The 20,937-nt window shown below is 42.7% G+C and overlaps 1 protein-coding gene across 2 annotated transcripts in view; it reads left to right on the top strand.

The window, feature by feature from the left end:
• The first annotated feature begins 1,119 nt into the window (after positions 1-1,119).
• Positions 1,120-20,937, top strand: part of egfl6 (EGF-like-domain, multiple 6) — a 61,752-nt gene continuing 41,934 nt past the window's right edge. For both annotated transcript variants that reach the window (XM_084311579.1, XM_084311580.1), the window contains exons 1-4: positions 1,120-1,515; positions 14,307-14,413; positions 15,136-15,228; positions 20,570-20,689. In XM_084311579.1, the coding sequence (XP_084167705.1) occupies positions 1,442-1,515; positions 14,307-14,413; positions 15,136-15,228; positions 20,570-20,689 (394 nt within the window). In that variant the 5' untranslated portion in view covers positions 1,120-1,441. The remainder of the gene's footprint in view (positions 1,516-14,306; positions 14,414-15,135; positions 15,229-20,569; positions 20,690-20,937) is intronic.

Here is a 20,937-nt window from a genome sequence, read left to right on the forward strand (position 1 = left end):
GACATATGTCATAAAGGGGTAATTGCACCAAAATTCACTTCTAGGTTGTAATTCAATTTCCCAAAAATATCTGTTCTTCTTGTTTTGAGTTACGAGTGCTTGCGAGTGAGGAAAATGACATCATCAAATGGTTGAACTAAATTATATGACCAGTCACATTCCTTTCCTGTACCTGCAGTACATCACACATCAGCACATGTTGCTTCTTCTTCTTCTCCCTTCTTTTCTCTCTCTGTAATTCCAGATGTGCATATAGGCAAAGAATTTAATCAACCATCTCAGGCGGTGCAATTAGATAATGTCATAGGATGCATTTTCAAACTTTAGAGCTCATAACTACTCAGAGTTCAATAAAAAAAAAGAAGAATAACAGAAAAGAAAGAAAGAAAATCTTCTGACAAATTTTAAGAAAATGTCTACTACAATCTAAAAGATAATTTCAGTGGAATACCCCCTTTAAAGAAAAGTATGAGCGACACAAGTGTGGTGGAGGTTCAACGACCTCCTGTAATTTGACATCTGAGCCTGGTTTATCCCTGCTAGTGATCGGCTGGAAGAGAATTCATACAGTGCTGCCGGGTTGGGTTTCAGAGAGCGGAGATGTGTGAAGAAGCCCTCGGGAGTCGGCATGCTCCCCACCCCCTGCCTACAACCCCCCCCCCCCCCACCCACCACCACCACCACCACCTCACAACTTAACCCTACTCACACTCTGCGGTGTCCTCTCACTCAGCGACAAGACCCACCTCTGGAATTTCCAAGAGAGAGCGAGAGAGAGAGAGAGGGAGGGAGAGTGAGAGAGAGAGAGAGAGAGAGAGAGAGAGAGAGAGAGAGAGAGAGAGAGAGAGAGAGAGAGAGAGAGAGAGAGAGAGAGAGAGAGAGAGAGGAGAGAGAGAGAGAGAGAGAGAGAGAGAGAGAGAGAGAGAGAGAGAGAGAGAGAGAGAGAGAGAGAGAGAGAGAGAGAGGAAAGCGGAAACATAGTATGGTCACAGATTGCAGCCCCTGCTGTCAAGAGAGAGAGAGAGAGAGAGAGAGAGAGAGAGAGAGAGAGAGAGAGAGAGAGAGAGAGAGAGAGAGAGAGAGAGAGAGAGAGAGAGAGAGAGAGAGAGAGAGAGAGAGAGAGATTTCCTGAGCTATGACACTTCATTGAGAAAAAGAGTGAGTTTGTATGGGGAGACCAGATAAAGCGAAGCTTGGCTTGTGTGAAGACTACCTCAACTCAGCTCATCTCAGTTCAGTTCAGCTAAACTCAGTTCAGCTCAGCTCAGCTCAGTTCAGCTCAGCTCAGTTCAGCTCAGCTCAGCTCGCTCCTGGGATCCCTGCACTGGGTAAATTAATGAGAGGAACCCCCCAGGAGGAATAGTTCCAATACACCGGCAGAGCAAAGTGAAGCACTGAGACGCAGCAGGGAGCACCCAGGGACAGACAGACGGACACAGACATGCAGCCGTTAACCTGGATCGGTGTTCTGCTCTTCCTCGCTCACCTCTGCACCGGCAGTGAGAACACACACAGGTAAGGACTCCTGTTACCAATGTTGATTTGGCAGGGGCTGTGTGTGATAAATAACATGGGTCTCCTCTACCAAATACAGCAGCTAGCAGCGTTTACACTGCACATAAATATATATATATGTATATATATTCTGTACCCTTGAGAAATTAAATGTTTTCATTCCTGCAACAGGTGTAAAGTACAGTATTTACTGTTGTGTATCATTTGTTCAGTCAAGATCCCTGACACCCCCATAGTAATGCCAGGGGCATTGCCAAGCAGAAGTAACAGCTGCCAAAAGTGATCATTTGTTCAAGGTATAATGTGCACAATAGAAGCCATGCATGGAACGTTTTTTGTTGTTGTTATCTTTCTTCCAACATGGCTGCCGCCTGCCTGTAACCATTGGTAACCACTTTTGAAAGAAAATGCCTAATTTCTGTGCAGTGGTAGAGTAGTAGTGGTAGAGCAGGTAAAACACTGGAAAACCATGAACTTACTGTTCCACTGTGATCCAGTATTAAAACACCAATGTATTACATTTGTGTTGATATATTTCTCATAAATCAACACATGGCAACCAGTTGTTTTGCAAATAGCAACCATGTACAAAACAACGGGTGCTATGTTACAGGTAGCCACGTTGGAAGACAGTGAACTACACAAACATTCCGTGCAAGGCCTCTATCACTTATTTCCTCACAGTATGAGGAATATCTATCATTTTAAACTCTCTCCCACAGTACCCCCAGGTTATTCACACAGTTAATAAGCAACACAAACCACCTTTTGCGGAGGACATATGTGGTTAAACGGTTTTACGAGCAGGGAAACCGTTGTTTTGACGGAATACATGCCCTGTCACCCCGCTTCTGTCTCGGGAGCGGACTATGCTATGCTAGGTATGACACTGTGTCAGCTAAATGTAGCATGGAAACACACCTGTCACACTTAGCAATCCCTCTCTCTATCCCTCTCTCTCCTGTGTGGGCTATTCTGGTTGATTTCTATCAAGTCTCAGATTCCTGCAGTCACCCTGGAGCCTGGCCTGCTTTTAGTGACGTCCCTCTGATGCCCGGATCGTAAACATCTGGGATATTGGAGTTTGGCACTGAGGGAACGCTTTAGAAGTTTAGCCTCTGAGGGAACGCTTTAGAAGTTTAGCCTCTGAGGGAACGCTTTAGAAGTTTAGCCTCTGAGGGAACGCTTTAGAAGTTTAGCCTCTGAGGGAACGCTTTAGAAGTTTAGCCTCTGAGGGAACGCTTTAGAAGTTTAGCCTCTGAGGGAACGCTTTAGAAGTTTAGCCTGCTCGCTTCGAGTAGTTATAGGTCTGGTTTTGGATGGCCATGCGATCCAGTGAAGGCTTCCCCAGATATTCACTTTTCCAGAGCTCCAGTTGCATGGTCCCCGAAGGTCCCCAAAAGTCAAGCCCAGAAGGAAGTCACACATCAACATCTTAATCTAATTTACGGTTTAAAAATACACGTGTGGAATGGAATCTGTCTCTATAGGTTATTGCTGCCTAGCCTACAGGGAGCCATTGGGCATGACTTTACTGTAAGCACAGTCATATGGGGATCAAGGAAAGAGGAAGTAAGTCCATGCTCAAGGTATCAGTGTGCAGCACTTTCAAAGAAGCTTCTACGGTAATTAGTGGCCAGAGATGGCAGTATGGGGGTTATGAGACCTTGTTGGTCTAGGATCAAATCAAGCCACTCTCTCGACTCGTCTCTCCTGTGTCTCCCTACAACGTGTCCCTCTTAACCAGATGCGGCTCAAACAAGGGACTAAACACGTTTCGCAATTATGCCACAACAATGTGGAACGCCCCCTACCCTCAGCCGTAAAATAATGTGAATCCCTACCCACCTTCAAAACCGCTCTAAAAGAGCACCTAGGCTGCAATTCGAAACTGGCCCTGGTAAGTGTCCAAACCCCCCCCCCAATGTACAGTTTCCTCCCCCTCAAATGTATATATTCTCTTTTAGAAACGCTGTCTGTAAATAAACAGTACTGTATATTTGTATATCTTGTATGTCATAAATGTCTGGATGTAACAGTACTATATATCTGTATGTCGTGTATGTCATAAATGTCCTGATGAATTGAAAATGGGGGACCCTGATGTAAAGAAGACAAAAGTCTTTCTCTGGTCTGCATCCCCTTAACAATTGTGTGTATTGAGCCGTACTGTATTGTACCCATTCTGCAATCTGTTAATAAAGTTTTCAATCAATCAATCAAACCTTTCCCCTGCTCAAAAGAGGAAAAACATGCAGAAGAGAATGGACTTCCCACTCTCTTTAAAGAAAAACAAACACTTGACAAGTACACACTCTTCTCCATCTGTAACCTATATCCTGTCTTCTAACTCCAGCTCCATGGGGAGCGCTCCGTGTTTCTCCCCAGAGAGCCGGATGGTGATGGAAAACTGTATTTAGGTTGTCTGCCTTCTACACCAGAGCCATTAGGTCCACAATTAGATGTAGATGACTGAAGGGCTTGCAGGAGAGTTAAATGAGAATATAATGGATGCATTTGGAATCGATTGCAAGCAACTCCCCCAGAACAACACTTGCTGCAAACCTGGTGTACTGTATGCAGTAAACACTGTAGTAAGTTCAAGTTTCAAGTTTCTTTAATAGTTGTCATACAGAAGTACAGAATACTTTCATACAAAATGCTTCTTACTGTTACGCTCCAGAGACTGTGCTAGACAAGATAGTATCAAACAACATAGTATAGCATGTAATTTAGAAGAAGAAAATGAGGTCACAGTGTTCGGTATAGACATATGTACAATGTTCTGAGTTACCATATAATATACAATACTATGCAGTGTACTAATGTACAGTACTATATAGTGCAAAGCAGAAATGGGATGAGGTACAATTTAGGTACAATTTACAGTAAGGTGTACGAGTTGTAGTGCAATCCTTCATCAATAAATATAAAGTGTGGGGAGTGGGTGCTACAGTGTGTTTGTTTAAAGTGGGTGTGTGCTATAAAGTGTGTGGAGTGGGTGCTACAGTGTGTTTGTTTAAAGTGAGTGTGTGCGTGTGGATGTGTGTGCTATGTGCGTTTGGTGGTTGTTGTTGTGTAGTGTTCATTGTTCGTTTAGCAGCCTGATGGCCTGGGGATTTCAGTCATCTATGATGCTTCATTATAAATAACTACATTTGATGTGTTTTTCCTTATACCAGCCATAATGTGATGTTCCAGTGTGTCTAGGCATTAATAGAAGTCTATTGGAAACATGGATGAAAATTAAGGATTTTGAGAAATAGCCTGGTGGGGTTATGTAGTAGTTACACTCAGTCCTAGCCTCCCTCTTATAGCGTTGGTGGGGTTATGTCATCGTTAGACTCAGTCCTAGCCTCCCTCTTAGCTGGCAGGGTTATGTCATCGTTAGACTCAGCCTCCCTCTTATAGCCTGGTGGGGTTATGTCATCGTTAGACTCAGTCCTAGCCTCCCTCTTAGCTGGCAGGGTTATGTCATCGTTAGACTCAGCCTCTCTCTTATAGCCTGGTGGGGTTATGTCATCGTTAGACTCAGTCCTAGCCTCTCTCTTATAGCCTGGTGGGGTTATGTCATCGTTAGACTCAGCCTCTCTCTTATAGCCTGGTGGGGTTATGTCATCGTTAGACTCAGCCTCCCTCTTATAGCCTGGTGGGGTTATGTCATCGTTAGACTCAGCCTCTCTCTTATGTTAGACTCAGCCTCTCTCTTATAGCCTGGTGGGGTTATGTCATCGTTAGACTCAGCCTCTCTCTTATAGCCTGGTGGGGTTATGTCATCGTTAGACTCAGCCTCTCTCTTATAGCCTGGTGGGGTTATGTCATCATTAGACTCAGCCTCTCTCTTATAGCCTGGTGGGGTTATGTCATCGTTAGACTCAGCCTCCCTCTTATAGCCTGGTGGGGTTATGTCATCGTTAGACTCAGCCTCCCTCTTATAGCCTGGTGGGGTTATGTCATCGTTAGACTCAGCCCTAGCCTCCCTCTTATAGCCTGGTGGGGTTATGTCATCGTTAGACTCAGCCCTAGCCTCTCTCTTATAGCCTGGTGGGGTTATGTCATCGTTAGACTCAGCCCTAGCCTCCCTCTTATAGCCTGGTGGGGTTATGTCATCGTTAGACTCAGCCCTAGCCTCTCTCTTATAGCCTGGTGGGGTTATGTCATCGTTAGACTCAGCCTCCCTCTTATAGCCTGGTGGGGTTATGTCATCGTTAGACTCAGCCCTAGCCTCCCTCTTATAGCCTGGTGGGGTTATGTCGTCGTTAGACTCAGCCTCCCTCCCGTTAGACTCAGCCTCCCTCTTTTGTCTCCAGCGGCCCACTTTCACATTCTGACAACCAACATTGGGACATTGTGGACTAACCTGGGCTAAGAAGTACTTCAGGCTAATAGGCAGGTACTAACACTAAGATACCCATGTACATGTTGAAATACAACCCCCCCCCCCTACCCACCCAACCCCCTCCAATGTACAGTGTCTTCCCCCTTGAATGTATATATATTCTTTATGATCTCTTCCTCAGTACTGTATATTTGTATATCTGGTATGTCATAAATGTCTGGATGAAACAGTACTGTATATCTGTATGTCATGTATGTCATAAATGTCTTGATGAATTGAAAACGGGGGACCCTGATGTAAACAAGACGAAAGTCTTTCTCTGGTCTGTATCCCCTTAACAATTGTTTTTATTGAGCTGTACTGTATTGTGCCCATTCTGCAATCTGTTAATAAAGTTTTCAATCAATCAACACCGCCAAGGTTAGGGTTCCATTTCCTGTGTAGCTCAATCTGATAGCGTGGTACTATCACTGCCAGGGTTAGGGGTTCCATTATCTGTGTAGATCAATGGGATGTCTGACTCTAACCACTAAACCCTGCACGGACTACAATGTATATATTCAGATTACATTTTCTATTGCCTATTGTTATGTACTAGAGGCCTGGTCACTCCTGTGTCACCAGGGCATGCAGGTGAGGGCTGCCAATTAGCCAATTAGTGCTGATTGGTTACCTGCTGGGGAGCTTCAAAGGCAGACCCAGTAACACACCTAGAGAGAGAGCTGTCAGGTTCTTACAGTCCTTGTCCGTTGGGTTACCAGTACATTAGTTTATAGTTATATTAGTAGTTCCTTGGTTTAGTAGCATTTTTGAGTTAGAGCACAGGGTTTTGGTGTTGATTACACATAGGTTGCGTACCCATGAGCCAGGGTCGTAACACCTATATTTATTGGAACATATACAGTAGTATAACCGATAAGGCATACAGACCCTCATCTGCACCTTAATTTTCTCATATTTTCAATTCAGATTACATTTTTATAAATGTATTAATTCTATTTGATTTCTATTATCCTGCCCATAACTGTACTTACCCCCATTGCTGCTATGGCGCCTGAATTTCCCCAAGGGGATCAATAAAGGAATATCTTATCTTATAGCATGGCACTAACACTGCCTGGGTTAAGGGTTCCATTCTCTGTGTAGCTCAATGTGTATATAGTTTGGTACTATCTCAGTCTACAAAAATAAATCTCTCCCAGGCATTACCAATAGATAATTACTAGAGTTTGGTTAAAGTTGAGTAGAACAGGACAGAGCAATCAAATTTCAACGTCATCACCACATATGCTTATTTCCAACCAGAGAGGATTATTCTAACCTTGCTTCTTTCTCTAATCAACATTATTCATATCAATTAACATTGCTCAAACTGAAATAAGTGAGTAGAACATTTATTTCCTCTTACATTTAATGTCTGCTTGTACCAGTTACCAAACAGATCAAACTTAAACCAATAACACATTTTCTATTAATTCAAGCATTGTCAACTCTTACACTAAGATTCAGGGTTCCATTACAGTGCAGCCATGGTCAGAGGTTTGATTCCCTCTAGAGCCAACAACCGTATTTATAAACTACATGTATCCCCTCTAGGGCCAACAACTGTATTTATAAACTACATGTATCCCCTCTAGGGCCAACAACTGTATTTATAAACTACATGTATCCCCTCTAGGGCCAACCAACCGTATTTATAAACTACATGTATCCCCTCTAGGGCCAACAACCGTATTTATAAACTACATGTATCCCCTCTAGGGCCAACAACTGTATTTATAAACTACATGTATCCCCTCTAGGGCCAACAACTGTATTTATAAACTACATGTATCCCCTCTAGGGCCAACAACTGTATTTATAAACTACATGTATCCCCTCTAGGGCCAACAACTGTATTTATAAACTACATGTATCCCCTCTAGAGCCAACAACTGTATTTATAAACTACATGTATCCCCTCTAGAGCCAACAACTGTATTTATAAACTACATGTATCCCCTCTAGAGCCAACAACTGTATTTATAAACTACATGTATCCCCTCTAGGGCCAACAACCGTATTTATAAACTACATGTATCCCCTCTAGGGCCAACAACCGTATTTATAAACTACATGTATCCCCTCTAGAGCCAACAACTGTATTTATAAACTACATGTATCCCCTCTAGGGCCAACAACCGTATTTATAAACTACATGTATCCCCTCTAGGGCCAACAACTGTATTTATAAACTACATGTATCCCCTCTAGGGCCAACAACTGTATTTATAAACTACATGTATCCCCTCTAGGGCCAACAACTGTATTTATAAACTACATGTAGTCCCGTCTAGGGCCAACAACCGTATTTATAAACTACATGTATCCCCTCTAGGGCCAACAACCGTATTTATAAACTACATGTATCCCCTCTAGGGCCAACAACCGTATTTATAAACTACATGTATCCCCTCTAGGGCCAACAACTGTATTTATAAACTACATGTATCCCCTCTAGGGCCAACAACTGTATTTATAAACTACATGTATCCCCTCTAGAGCCAACAACTGTATTTATAAACTACATGTATCCCCTCTAGGGCCAACAACTGTATTTATAAACTACATGTAGTCCCGTCTAGGGCCAACAACCGTATTTATAAACTACATGTATCCCCTCTAGGGCCAACAACCGTATTTATAAACTACATGTATCCCCTCTAGGGCCAACAACTGTATTTATAAACTACATGTATCCCCTCTAGGGCCAACAACTGTATTTATAAACTACATGTATCCCCTCTAGGGCCAACAACTGTATTTATAAACTACATGTATCCCCTCTAGGGCCACCAACTGTATTTATAAACTACATGTATCCCCTCTAGGGCCAACAACTGTATTTATAAACTACATGTATCCCCTCTAGGGCCACCAACCGTATTTATAAACTACATGTATCCCCTCTAGGGCCAACAACTGTATTTATAAACTACATGTATCCCCTCTAGGGCCAACAACTGTATTTATAAACTACATGTATCCCCTCTAGGGCCAACAACTGTATTTATAAACTACATGTATCCCCTCTAGGGCCAACAACCGTATTTATAAACTACATGTATCCCCTCTAGAGCCACCAACTGTATTTATAAACTACATGTATCCCCTCTAGGGCCAACAACTGTATTTATAAACTACATGTATCCCCTCTAGGGCCAACAACCGTATTTATAAACTACATGTATCTCCTCTAGGGCCAACAACTGTATTTATAAACTACATGTATCCCCTCTAGAGCCAACAACTGTATTTATAAACTACATGTATCCCCTCTAGGGCCAACAACTGTATTTATAAACTACATGTATCCCCTCTAGGGCCAACAACTGTATTTATAAACTACATGTATCCCCTCTATGGCCAACAACCGTATTTATAAACTACATGTATCCCCTCTAGGGCCAACAACTGTATTTATAAACTACATGTATCCCCTCTAGGGCCAACAACCGTATTTATAAACTACATGTATCCCCTCTAGAGCCAACAACTGTATTTATAAACTACATGTATCCCCTCTAGAGCCAACAACTGTATTTATAAACTACATGTATCCCCTCTAGGGCCAACAACTGTATTTATAAACTACATGTATCCCCTCTAGGGCCAACAACTGTATTTATAAACTACATGTATCCCCTCTAGGGCCAACAACCGTATTTATAAACTACATGTATCCCCTCTAGGGCCAACAACCGTATTTATAAACTACATGTATCCCCTCTAGGGCCAACAACCGTATTTATAAACTACATGTATCCCCTCTAGGGCCAACAACTGTATTTATAAACTACATGTATCCCCTCTAGGGCCAACAACTGTATTTATAAACTACATGTATCCCCTCTAGGGCCAACAACCGTATTTATAAACTACATGTATCCCCTCTAGGGCCAACAACCGTATTTATAAACTACATGTATCCCCTCTAGGGCCAACAACTGTATTTATAAACTACATGTATCCCCTCTAGGGCCAACAACTGTATTTATAAACTACATGTATCCCCTCTAGGGCCAACAACTGTATTTATAAACTACATGTATCCCCTCTAGGGCCAACAACTGTATTTATAAACTACATGTATCCCCTCTAGGGCCAACAACCGTATTTATAAACTACATGTATCCCCTCTAGGGCCAACAACTGTATTTATAAACTACATGTATCCCCTCTAGGGCCACCAACTGTATTTATAAACTACATGTATCCCCTCTAGGGCCAACAACTGTATTTATAAACTACATGTATCCCCTCTAGGGCCAACAACTGTATTTATAAACTACATGTATCCCCTCTAGGGCCAACAACTGTATTTATAAACTACATGTATCCCCTCTAGGGCCAACAACTGTATTTATAAACTACATGTATCCCCTCTAGGGCCAACAACTGTATTTATAAACTACATGTATCCCCTCTAGGGCCAACAACTGTATTTATAAACTACATGTATCCCCTCTAGGGCCAACAACCGTATTTATAAACTACATGTATCCCCTCTAGGGCCAACAACTGTATTTATAAACTACATGTATCCCCTCTAGAGCCAACAACTGTATTTATAAACTACATGTATCCCCTCTAGGGCCAACAACTGTATTTATAAACTACATGTATCCCCTCTAGGGCCAACAACTGTATTTATAAACTACATGTATCTCCTCTAGGGCCAACAACTGTATTTATAAACTACATGTATCCCCTCTAGGGCCAACAACCGTATTTATAAACTACATGTATCCCCTCTAGGGCCAACAACCGTATTTATAAACTACATGTATCCCCTCTAGGGCCAACAACTGTATTTATAAACTACATGTATCCCCTCTAGGGCCACCAACTGTATTTATAAACTACATGTATCCCCTCTAGGGCCAACAACTGTATTTATAAACTACATGTATCCCCTCTAGGGCCAACAACTGTATTTATAAACTACATGTATCCCCTCTAGGGCCAACAACTGTATTTATAAACTACATGTATCCCCTCTAGGGCCAACAACCGTATTTATAAACTACATGTATCCCCTCTAGGGCCAACAACCGTATTTATAAACTACATGTATCCCCTCTAGAGCCAACAACTGTATTTATAAACTACATGTATCCCCTCTAGGGCCAACAACTGTATTTATAAACTACATGTATCCCCTCTAGGGCCACCAACTGTATTTATAAACTACATGTATCCCCTCTAGGGCCACCAACCGTATTTATAAACTACATGTATCCCCTCTAGTGCCAACAACCGTATTTATAAACTACATGTATCCCCTCTAGGGCCAACAACTGTATTTATAAACTACATGTACCCCCTCTAGGGCCAACAACTGTATTTATAAACTACATGTATCCCCTCTAGAGCCACCAACCGTATTTATAAACTACATGTATCCCCTCTAGGGCCAACAACCGTATTTATAAACTACATGTATCCCCTCTAGAGCCAGCAACCGTATTTATAAACTACATGTATCCCCTCTAGGGCCAACAACTGTATTTATAAACTACATGTATCCCCTCTAGGGCCAACAACCGTATTTATAAACTACATGTATCCCCTCTAGGGCCAACAACTGTATTTATAAACTACATGTATCCCCTCTAGGGCCAACAACCGTATTTATAAACTACATGTATCCCCTCTAGGGCCAACAACTGTATTTATAAACTACATGTATCCCCTCTAGGGCCAACAACTGTATTTATAAACTACATGTATCCCCTCTAGGGCCAACAACTGTATTTATAAACTACATGTATCCCCTCTAGGGCCAACAACTGTATTTATAAACTACATGTATCCCCTCTAGGGCCAACAACCGTATTTATAAACTACATGTATCCCCTCTAGGGCCAACACCTGTATTTATAAACTACATGTATCCCCTCTAGGGCCAACAACTGTATTTATAAACTACATGTATCCCCTCTAGGGCCAACAACTGTATTTATAAACTACATGTATCCCCTCTAGGGCCAACAACTGTATTTATAAACTACATGTATCCCCTCTAGGGCCAACAACTGTATTTATAAACTACATGTATCCCCTCTAGGGCCAACAACCGTATTTATAAACTACATGTATCCCCTCTAGGGCCAACAACCGTATTTATAAACTACATGTATCCCCTCTAGGGCCAACAACCGTATTTATAAACTACATGTATCCCCTCTAGGGCCAACAACCGTATTTATAAACTACATGTATCCCCTCTAGGGCCAACAACTGTATTTATAAACTACATGTATCCCCTCTAGGGCCAACAACCGTATTTATAAACTACATGTATCCCCTCTAGGGCCAACAACTGTATTTATAAACTACATGTATCCCCTCTAGGGCCAACAACTGTATTTATAAACTACATGTATCCCCTCTAGGGCCAACAACCGTATTTATAAACTACATGTATCCCCTCTAGAGCCAACAACTGTATTTATAAACTACATGTATCCCCTCTAGGGCCAACAACCGTATTTATAAACTACATGTATCCCCTCTAGGGCCAACAACTGTATTTATAAACTACATGTATCCCCTCTAGGGCCAACAACCGTATTTATAAACTACATGTATCCCCTCTAGGGCCAACAACCGTATTTATAAACTACATGTAGTCCGTCTAGAGCCAACAACTGTATTTATAAACTACATGTAGTCCGTCTAGAGCCAACAACTGTATTTATAAACACATGTAGTCCCTCTAGGGCCAACAACCGTATTTATAAACTACATGTATCCCCTCTAGGGCCAACAACTGTATTTATAAACTACATGTATCCCCTCTAGGGCCAACAACCGTATTTATAAACTACATGTATCCCCTCTAGGGCCAACAACCGTATTTATAAACTACATGTATCCCCTCTAGGGCCAACAACCGTATTTATAAACTACATGTATCCCCTCTAGGGCCAACAACCGTATTTATAAACTACATGTATCCCCTCTAGGGCCAACAACTGTATTTATAAACTACATGTATCCCCTCTAGGGCCAACAACCGTATTTATAAACTACATGTATCCCCTCTAGGGCCAACAACTGTATTTATAAACTACATGTATCCCCTCTAGGGCCAACAACTGTATTTATAAACTACATGTATCCCCTCTAGGGCCAACAACCGTATTTATAAACTACATGTATCCCCTCTAGAGCCAACAACTGTATTTATAAACTACATGTATCCCCTCTAGGGCCAACAACCGTATTTATAAACTACATGTCTCCCCTCTAGGGCCAACAACTGTATTTATAAACTACATGTATCCCCTCTAGGGCCAACAACCGTATTTATAAACTACATGTATCCCCTCTAGGGCCAACAACCGTATTTATAAACTACATGTAGTCCGTCTAGAGCCAACAACTGTATTTATAAACTACATGTAGTCCGTCTAGAGCCAACAACTGTATTTATAAACACATGTAGTCCCTCTAGGGCCAACAACCGTATTTAAAAACAACATGCATTAATTCTAGGGCTATCAGCCATACTTATAAACGACATGTAGTGTGTCCCTCTAGTGCCAACAACCATATTTAAAAACGACATGTATGCCAACAACTGTTTTTAAAAACGGCATGTAGTCCCTCTAGACTATAGAGCCAACAGACATATTTAAAGACTTCATGTATTCTCTCTAGGGCCAACAACTGTATTTGAAAATGTCATGCATTACCCCTAGGGCTAACCAACCGCATTTCAGTTTCAGTTCAGTTCAGAGTTTTATTTGCCACATGGAATAATACAATCATAGTTTCTTCATTAAAAAATCATAAATAGCCATTCCATGGACAAAAGGAGCAGGAAGAAGAATAAATCTTATAATTACCTGCCCCTTATTCCTAAACTAACATGTATTTTCTTAATGGTCGGCGTATAACCTTATTTACACAAATAATCATTTATACCATTATAAAAGAAACACAATCCACAGTTAAACAAGAACATTTTAAATAATAATAATAATGATAAAGAATAAAGAAGAAAAGAAAGAGAAGAGAAGAAAAAAAATATCTCACTATTCAGATCACATTTTGATTTTCATACTGACTAAATATTTTTTTTTTATAAATTTTTTTGAATTGATAAACACTGTTACATCCCTTAAGCTCGCTATGGAGAGAATTCCATAACTTTACACCAATAACTGAAGGACACATCTGTTTAAGTGTGGTACGTGCAAACTGATGTTTAAAATTGTATTTTCTCCTACTAAACTCACTTTCTAAATGAAAAAGATTTTGTAGTTTTTCTGGCAGTGTATTATTTCTTGCCCTAAACATAATTAACATTTAAAAACAACATGTATGCACTCCTAGTACTCCAAGGCACAATGGATAAAAGCATCCTCTGACTGGCATTATGTCATGTTCTTCTTGTCCAAAGGCACTATAGACAAGTTCCCACTGGGAGCCAGGCGGGTGTCTGCCGCTATGGCAGGAGGCTCGAGTGCTGCTACGGCTGGAAGAAGAACAGCAAAGGACAGTGTGAGGGTAAGAACACACGACATCCACCATGTTGGAAAGACATGTACACACGCTACTCTTAGAAATGATTCCTGGCATGAAGGTAAAACTCACTACACACACGTACACATCTCATCTTTATCTATGGATCTTTGTGCATATCTATGGTTTTTTTGTGTGAATAAAACCCTTTAGAAGACCTCATAGAGCCATTTGATTTGTTTGACGACAAAGTCAAAGTAAAAGTCTTTATTTGTCACGTTATATACAAGTACAGAATGTTTCTTCGGCGCCCAGATACATACATACAATACAATAAAGAGATAAATATAAACGATCAAATATAAGGAAAGAACTCTCCTTCCGAAACTCCCGAGGCTGTTTTGTGATCATTTAATGATCAGTGATCTGGCAATATTCTTTCAATACAGTTTCAAAAACACAAATGTTTTCAATGAGTGAACTGTTATCAAGCCTGAGAGTCTAAACCACCTCCGCAATGCAACGCTTCTCAATTTTTGTTATTCTTCTCGTCGTGCTGATGGATGTTTTCCTACCCCAGAAATGTGGACTGAATTATATATCAGACTGTGGTGGGGTGGGGGGGGGGGGGGGGGGGGGGGGGGGGCTGGCATGTGTATTTGAAACTTGCGGTTTGATTTGCCGTCTGTGAACCTCTAACCCCCTTCTCTCTCCCCGACCACCGCTGCTGGTGGTGTTTCCTCTTCCCCCCCTAAACTCTTCCCCAGCTCTGTGCGAGCACGGCTGCAAGCACGGGGAGTGTGTCGGCCCCAACAAATGCAAATGCTTCCCCGGATACACCGGAAAGACGTGCAATCAAGGTTAGTGGCCGGGCGGGGGTCAGAGTTCAGGAGAGACACGACGCCATTGAGGTGAGTAACGGGGGTCAGCGTATAGAAGGTCAGGAAAACCATTTACTAAAATGTAAAGCTTTAGAGGTGAATTTCACAACCTACTTTACACCAACATTTACAAACAACGATCACCGTAAGGCTGCATGCAAGAATGAAAAAAGTCAGTCAAGGAAAATGTTTTTTTTGAAGATCAATGTTTTTATTTGTAGTAACTCACTGTCAAAGCCAATTCAATTGCCGTTAGTTAGCGGTTCCATATTTCATTATTTGCCACTGAGTTGAGGAAATTAGAGACTTTATGTCATATTGTAACCCATATTGTTATCAAGCTTGTGTGTGAGATTAGAATTTTGAGAACTGAGTTTCAGTATTATAGAATAGACCTGTTTGCTGTATACGTCAGACGCATCACCGTGGGGCAGAAAGGAACGTAATCCTGGTCAGGACAACGGGGCAGACTACAATATATTTGCATTTGTTAGCCATGCTAGCAATCGAAACAATCAATCCATGCCAAAGCAAGATATGGTAAAGGTGAAAGACTCACAGGGATTTTACAGTTTTGATATTTCCTGGGTTACAGACAGTACATCTTCATACAAGCACGAATTCGCAATAGCTGCAACTTTTTTGCGATAGGCCACTCCCATCACCACGCCCCCTTTTAGCCAATTGACATGAACACACACACACACTAGGGTTGGGTACCTTTCACATTTGAACCGGTACCCAGAGGTGCGTTGCTCATGGGACGGGGTTGCATGCTGGGCAACCAGCTTTTGTGCATGCGCGTGCACTCAAGAACGTGCTGAACTCGACTCGTCGCGTGTAACTGGCTACCCTGCATAAGCATAACAATTCATGGCAATCACATTCACAGGTTTGGGTTGAACGGTGCTCTGCTCCCGGCGCCATGGGCGGGCATTAGGGGGCCGGGCCCGCCCACTGAGTCAGCTGTGCCCACCCTAGTAAAAATTTTTTTTTTTTTTTTTTTTGTCAATCAAAGTCAACTATCCAAATCCTTAGTCGGGGACAGCCCTAGTGGGCACTGATGTCAACAACAACACTACTGAAGCTAGCACGGCACTCTGTGAGAATTCGTTTTCTACCCTCAAGAACGTCTTTACAGAACATCGCCTTAGTATGCTTCATCGACGCAACTAAGGCCAATTTAATTCAGTTGGCATTTGAGAAGGACTTACCAAAAAAGTTCAGGAATGAGTGGAGGGGCAGTGTTTTAAGAAGATTTCACTCTGTCCCCAAACCAGGCGTGCGTTCCTGATATCAACTGGGGTTGCACGCACCTAATGGCGCCACGTGCACGTGCGCCCCCGTGCATACGCATAAATGTCCCCTCGCTTGAGCACAGACTACAGACAGTGCCTAATTGCCTCTACGAATGGAATGTAACATATATCATTCACAACAAGTTAGGTGTGAATGTATCTGAGAACGTATTTAACACACCTGACGACCGGCGCTATTGATATGCAAAGTAGCCCAGGTGGGTACTTATAGCGAGTTGGCGAGTGCCGCGCATTCCTGTGTGCGTGCACGCGCTTTGGCTCAAATCTTACCCTGCACGGAGTGCAACCCCGTCCCAAGAGCAACGCATGCCTGCCCCAAACACCGCTTGCCTCTCTACTTATGATGGTGAGTAGCCTGTGGAGGAATTTTGTTTGCTTTTTTATGCACCTTATTTTTGTCAGTTCAGTTCAGTTTGTCAGTGAATTCAGAAGTGTTGAATAAATGGAGACTTTTCATAGATATAGAATAGAATAGAATAGAAATGTATTATCCTGAGGGAAATTTGACACTGCAAATCACTCAACATTTAGACAGAACAAGTCACAAATAAGAATAACAAAACAAATGGCCTAAGAATAGAATAAAATGAAATAGAATAAAAATTGAATAAAAGATACAGTAAATAAATACAGTAAAAATATACTGAAGTCTACAGTAGGTGTAATAATGCACAGTGCTGTTTAAAAAGTAAGAGTCCAGGAAGATGGTAATTGTCACTTTGTGCTCAGTGATGCAGTGAGGCACAGTGATGCATTGTATAGTCTGATGGCTGTCGGAATGAAGGACTTCCTGTGCCGTTCAGTGCTGCATTTAGGTAGTGTGAGCCTATAACATGCTCCTCCTGTCAGCCAAGTCTGTGTATAGTGGGTGGGAGGGGTTTTCCCTGATGGCCTGGAGCTTAGCAAGGTTCCTCCTCTCCGCCACCCTCGCTAGAGTCCAGCTCCACCCCAACCACGCTACTGGCCTTCTTGACCATCTTATCCAGCCTGTTTGTGTCCCCTGCTCTCAGTCCGCTGCCCCAGCAGGTCTGTTACATATATCCGTTCAGTCTGTTTTTGTATAAGTGAAAGTTCTTAAGATAGAGAGAAATTAGATTTTTCAATGGCCTCTCTGCTGTTTAGTTCAGCACCGTGGGCAGCGCCAAGTAAGCCACAGCGCCGCTGTCCCAGCTGAAACGTATAAAAGGGAACCTGTGTTGAAAAACCATTGTGCCCCCCCGAGAACATTTTATGCCCCCCCACTAATTTGTTTCTGCAGCCTGGTCTGAGACCATCGTTCAACCCACATGGCTACTTTGCATAACAATAGCTCAGGTCGTCAAGTGTGTTCAAATACGTTCTCAGATACATTCACGCAAAACTTGTGAATGAAATGTGTTACATTCCATTCGTAGAGGCAATTAGGCATTGTCTTTAGTCTTCTTGTTGGGGTAGTTTTGCTGACTTTAGCACATCGGAAGACTTCAGGATTAATAATGGCTGTTGGTGAAAATATCAGGATCACCTTGAATGAAGCATCATTTGACTCCACTTTTCACAAGTTCTTCTCTTTGGGGTAATGTTGGCTGTGACAAAGTAATCCAGCTGTTTTCTATTTCAATCATTTATTTTCCAGTCTGTCAGTAAGCTATACGAGTCACACTTCAACTTTAGCAATTGTCTTTTACCATGTCATAGAAAGTGCTATCAAGTTGTGGTATGAATCTGTATTGAATGAACACAAACTAGTATAAAGATTACCCAGATGGCAACCCTAACCAAAGCATTTCCCAGTTCCATTTTAGAAAGTGCATTTTGTTGTGGTAGCTATTGAATGGAAACGTCTCATCCTAATGTTGAAACCGCTTTGTCTAGAAAGTCAAGTGCTCTCTAAGCCTTTAGGTGGCAGTGTTTTGCATAAGGAGGAGTGCTGGGCCATTCGTGCAGTAACAACACCAATTCCAGAATAGTTTGCTGGCCACTGTGAAGATTCCAGAACATTATGATGTCACAGTTGGGGGTGGGACTGGACTCCTTGGTGTTGTCCTCGACGACCAGTTGAACTTCTCTGCTCACATCGCAGCGACGACCAGAACCTGCCGATTCCTCCTGAGCAACGTCAGAAGGATACGCCCCTTCCTGACAAAAGAAGCCACCCAACTCCTCGTCCAATCAACAGTCATCTCCCGCCTCGACTACTGCAATGCACTGCTCGCTGGCCTCCCGGCCACTGCCACTAAGCCTCTTCAACTCATTCAGAACGCAGCGGCCCGCCTGATCTCAAACCTACCGAAGTCGGCCCATGTCACCCCACTTCTTAGGGACCTGCACTGGCTCCCCATTGCTGCACGAATCCGCTTCAAGGCCCTCGACCTAGCATACCGTGCGGCAAAGGGAACCGCTCCCGCCTACCTCCGGTCAATGGTCTCTAACTACACACCCTCAAGACCCCTACGCTCTGCATCTTCTGGCCGCCTCAGACCTACTCCTATCCAAGCTCCGGGAGGGTCATCAAAGAGAAGTCGCCTATTCTCAGTCCTTGCCCCACAATGGTGGAATGAACTACCCACCCCAGTTAGGACAGCCGAATCACGTCCAATCTTTCGCCGTCGACTAAAGACGCACTTCTTCAACCATTATCTGAATTAAAAAAATAAAAAATAAATAAAAATAAAAAAATCTAACCCTAACTAACCGTACTGTCATGCACTTGTCCTAATAAACTAACCTACACTGTAGCACTCAACACTTTGATGAACATTGTTGCTCAGCTGATAGAGTTGTGCCCTTCCTGATGGCTTGTCGTACAGAACTTGTAAGTCGCTTTGGATAAAAGCGTCAGCTAAATGACTAAATGTAAATGTAAATGTAGTCTGTGCGTATGCGAGGGAACATTATGCGCATGCGCATGGTACCTTTTTTCGGTACTTTAGTCTCTAAAAATGTTATCTACCTATGTTGTAAGAAAAAAAATCCAAACTTCAAATAATTTATTATTGGGCGTCCGGGTAACGCAGCGGACTAAGCGTCTGTCTACCACCGCAGAGACAGTGGGATCGAATCCGGCTGCCGCGATACCTCCGGCTTGGTCGGTCGTCCATACTGACACAATTGGCTGTGTCAGCGGGTGGAAAGCCGGTGGGGTGGGTCCTGGTCGTTGTAAACAGCGACTCCTACAGGTCGGTCAGGGCGCCTGCACAGCGAGGGAGGGAACTGGGGAAGGTAGTGTGATCCTCCCACGCGTTACACTTCCCCAGTGAGAGTCCTCGCTGTCAGGTGAAAAGAGGCTGCTGGCTGTCTCCTATGTATCGGAGGAAGCATCTGATAGACTTCAGGGCTCCCTAGACCGGCAAGTGGGGGGCAAATGTGCGCAACAACCAGGAAGGGGAGGGGGGATAACGACTAAATTGGAATGGGAGAAAAATACAGAAAAATAGGAGGAGAAAAAGTAGATAATTTTTTTTTATTATCATTATTATTTATTTAGAACAATTTGTTAATATATATATATAATATATAATATTGCAGCGAGCGTTGTCTGCATCTAGCTTTGTAAAGTCTAACAACACTTGCGACCGTTTTTGGCTTGCCATTGCCCTGACTGCTTTGTTGTTGAATCAAGTCAAATCCTAGGTAAGCGTGTATTGTGCGTGAGAACGTTGACGTGAGGCGCACTTCATAGGTTTCGTTTTGCGGTAAACGAAACGTTGACGTCATCGGACTTAAAAAAAATACCGAAATATGGCACCGGCGCGGATCTCACGTGAATCGGTACTCGGTAGTACCGACGTGATTCGGTCGGTATACCCTTACCTGATTTGGTACCCATCCCTAACACACACACACAACCTCTATGTCTAGAGGTTGGGGACATTTTAGTGGACCGACCAATCGACTGACCAATCAACCGACAAAGTGACCTATAAAGCTGCTGGTCGCAGCTAATAAGGCCACGCCGGCGACAGGCAGCAACTCAGTGAACTGAATCCAGGCTAACACACACATTACCTCCTGGTTTGTAGATCTGAACGAGTGCGGTCTGAAGCCACGGCCCTGCGAGCACCGCTGTATGAACACCTACGGCAGCTACATGTGCTACTGCCTTAACGGATACACCCTGATGCCCGACGGCTCCTGTGCCAGTGAGTCCACTACAGTAGCTTTCCACTACACTCACACTGTGGTATCAGTCTTCATAACTCTTTGTTTCTGTTTGTGTGTGTGTTTGTGCGTGCGTGTGTGTGTGTGTGTGTGTGTGTGTGTGCATCTTTAAGGAAATAACTGTTGTGGTTCTTGTATAGTATAATTTAGTAATAGCAAGTATAGGGATATAGAGTAAAACTGTATATTGTATAGTAGTGTGTACATAGGACCCAGTGCCTTTAATTCG

This window comes from Notolepis coatsorum, assembly GCF_963971535.1.
Source record: "Notolepis coatsorum genome assembly, chromosome: 3".
Taxonomy (NCBI): domain Eukaryota; kingdom Metazoa; phylum Chordata; class Actinopteri; order Aulopiformes; family Paralepididae; genus Notolepis; species Notolepis coatsorum.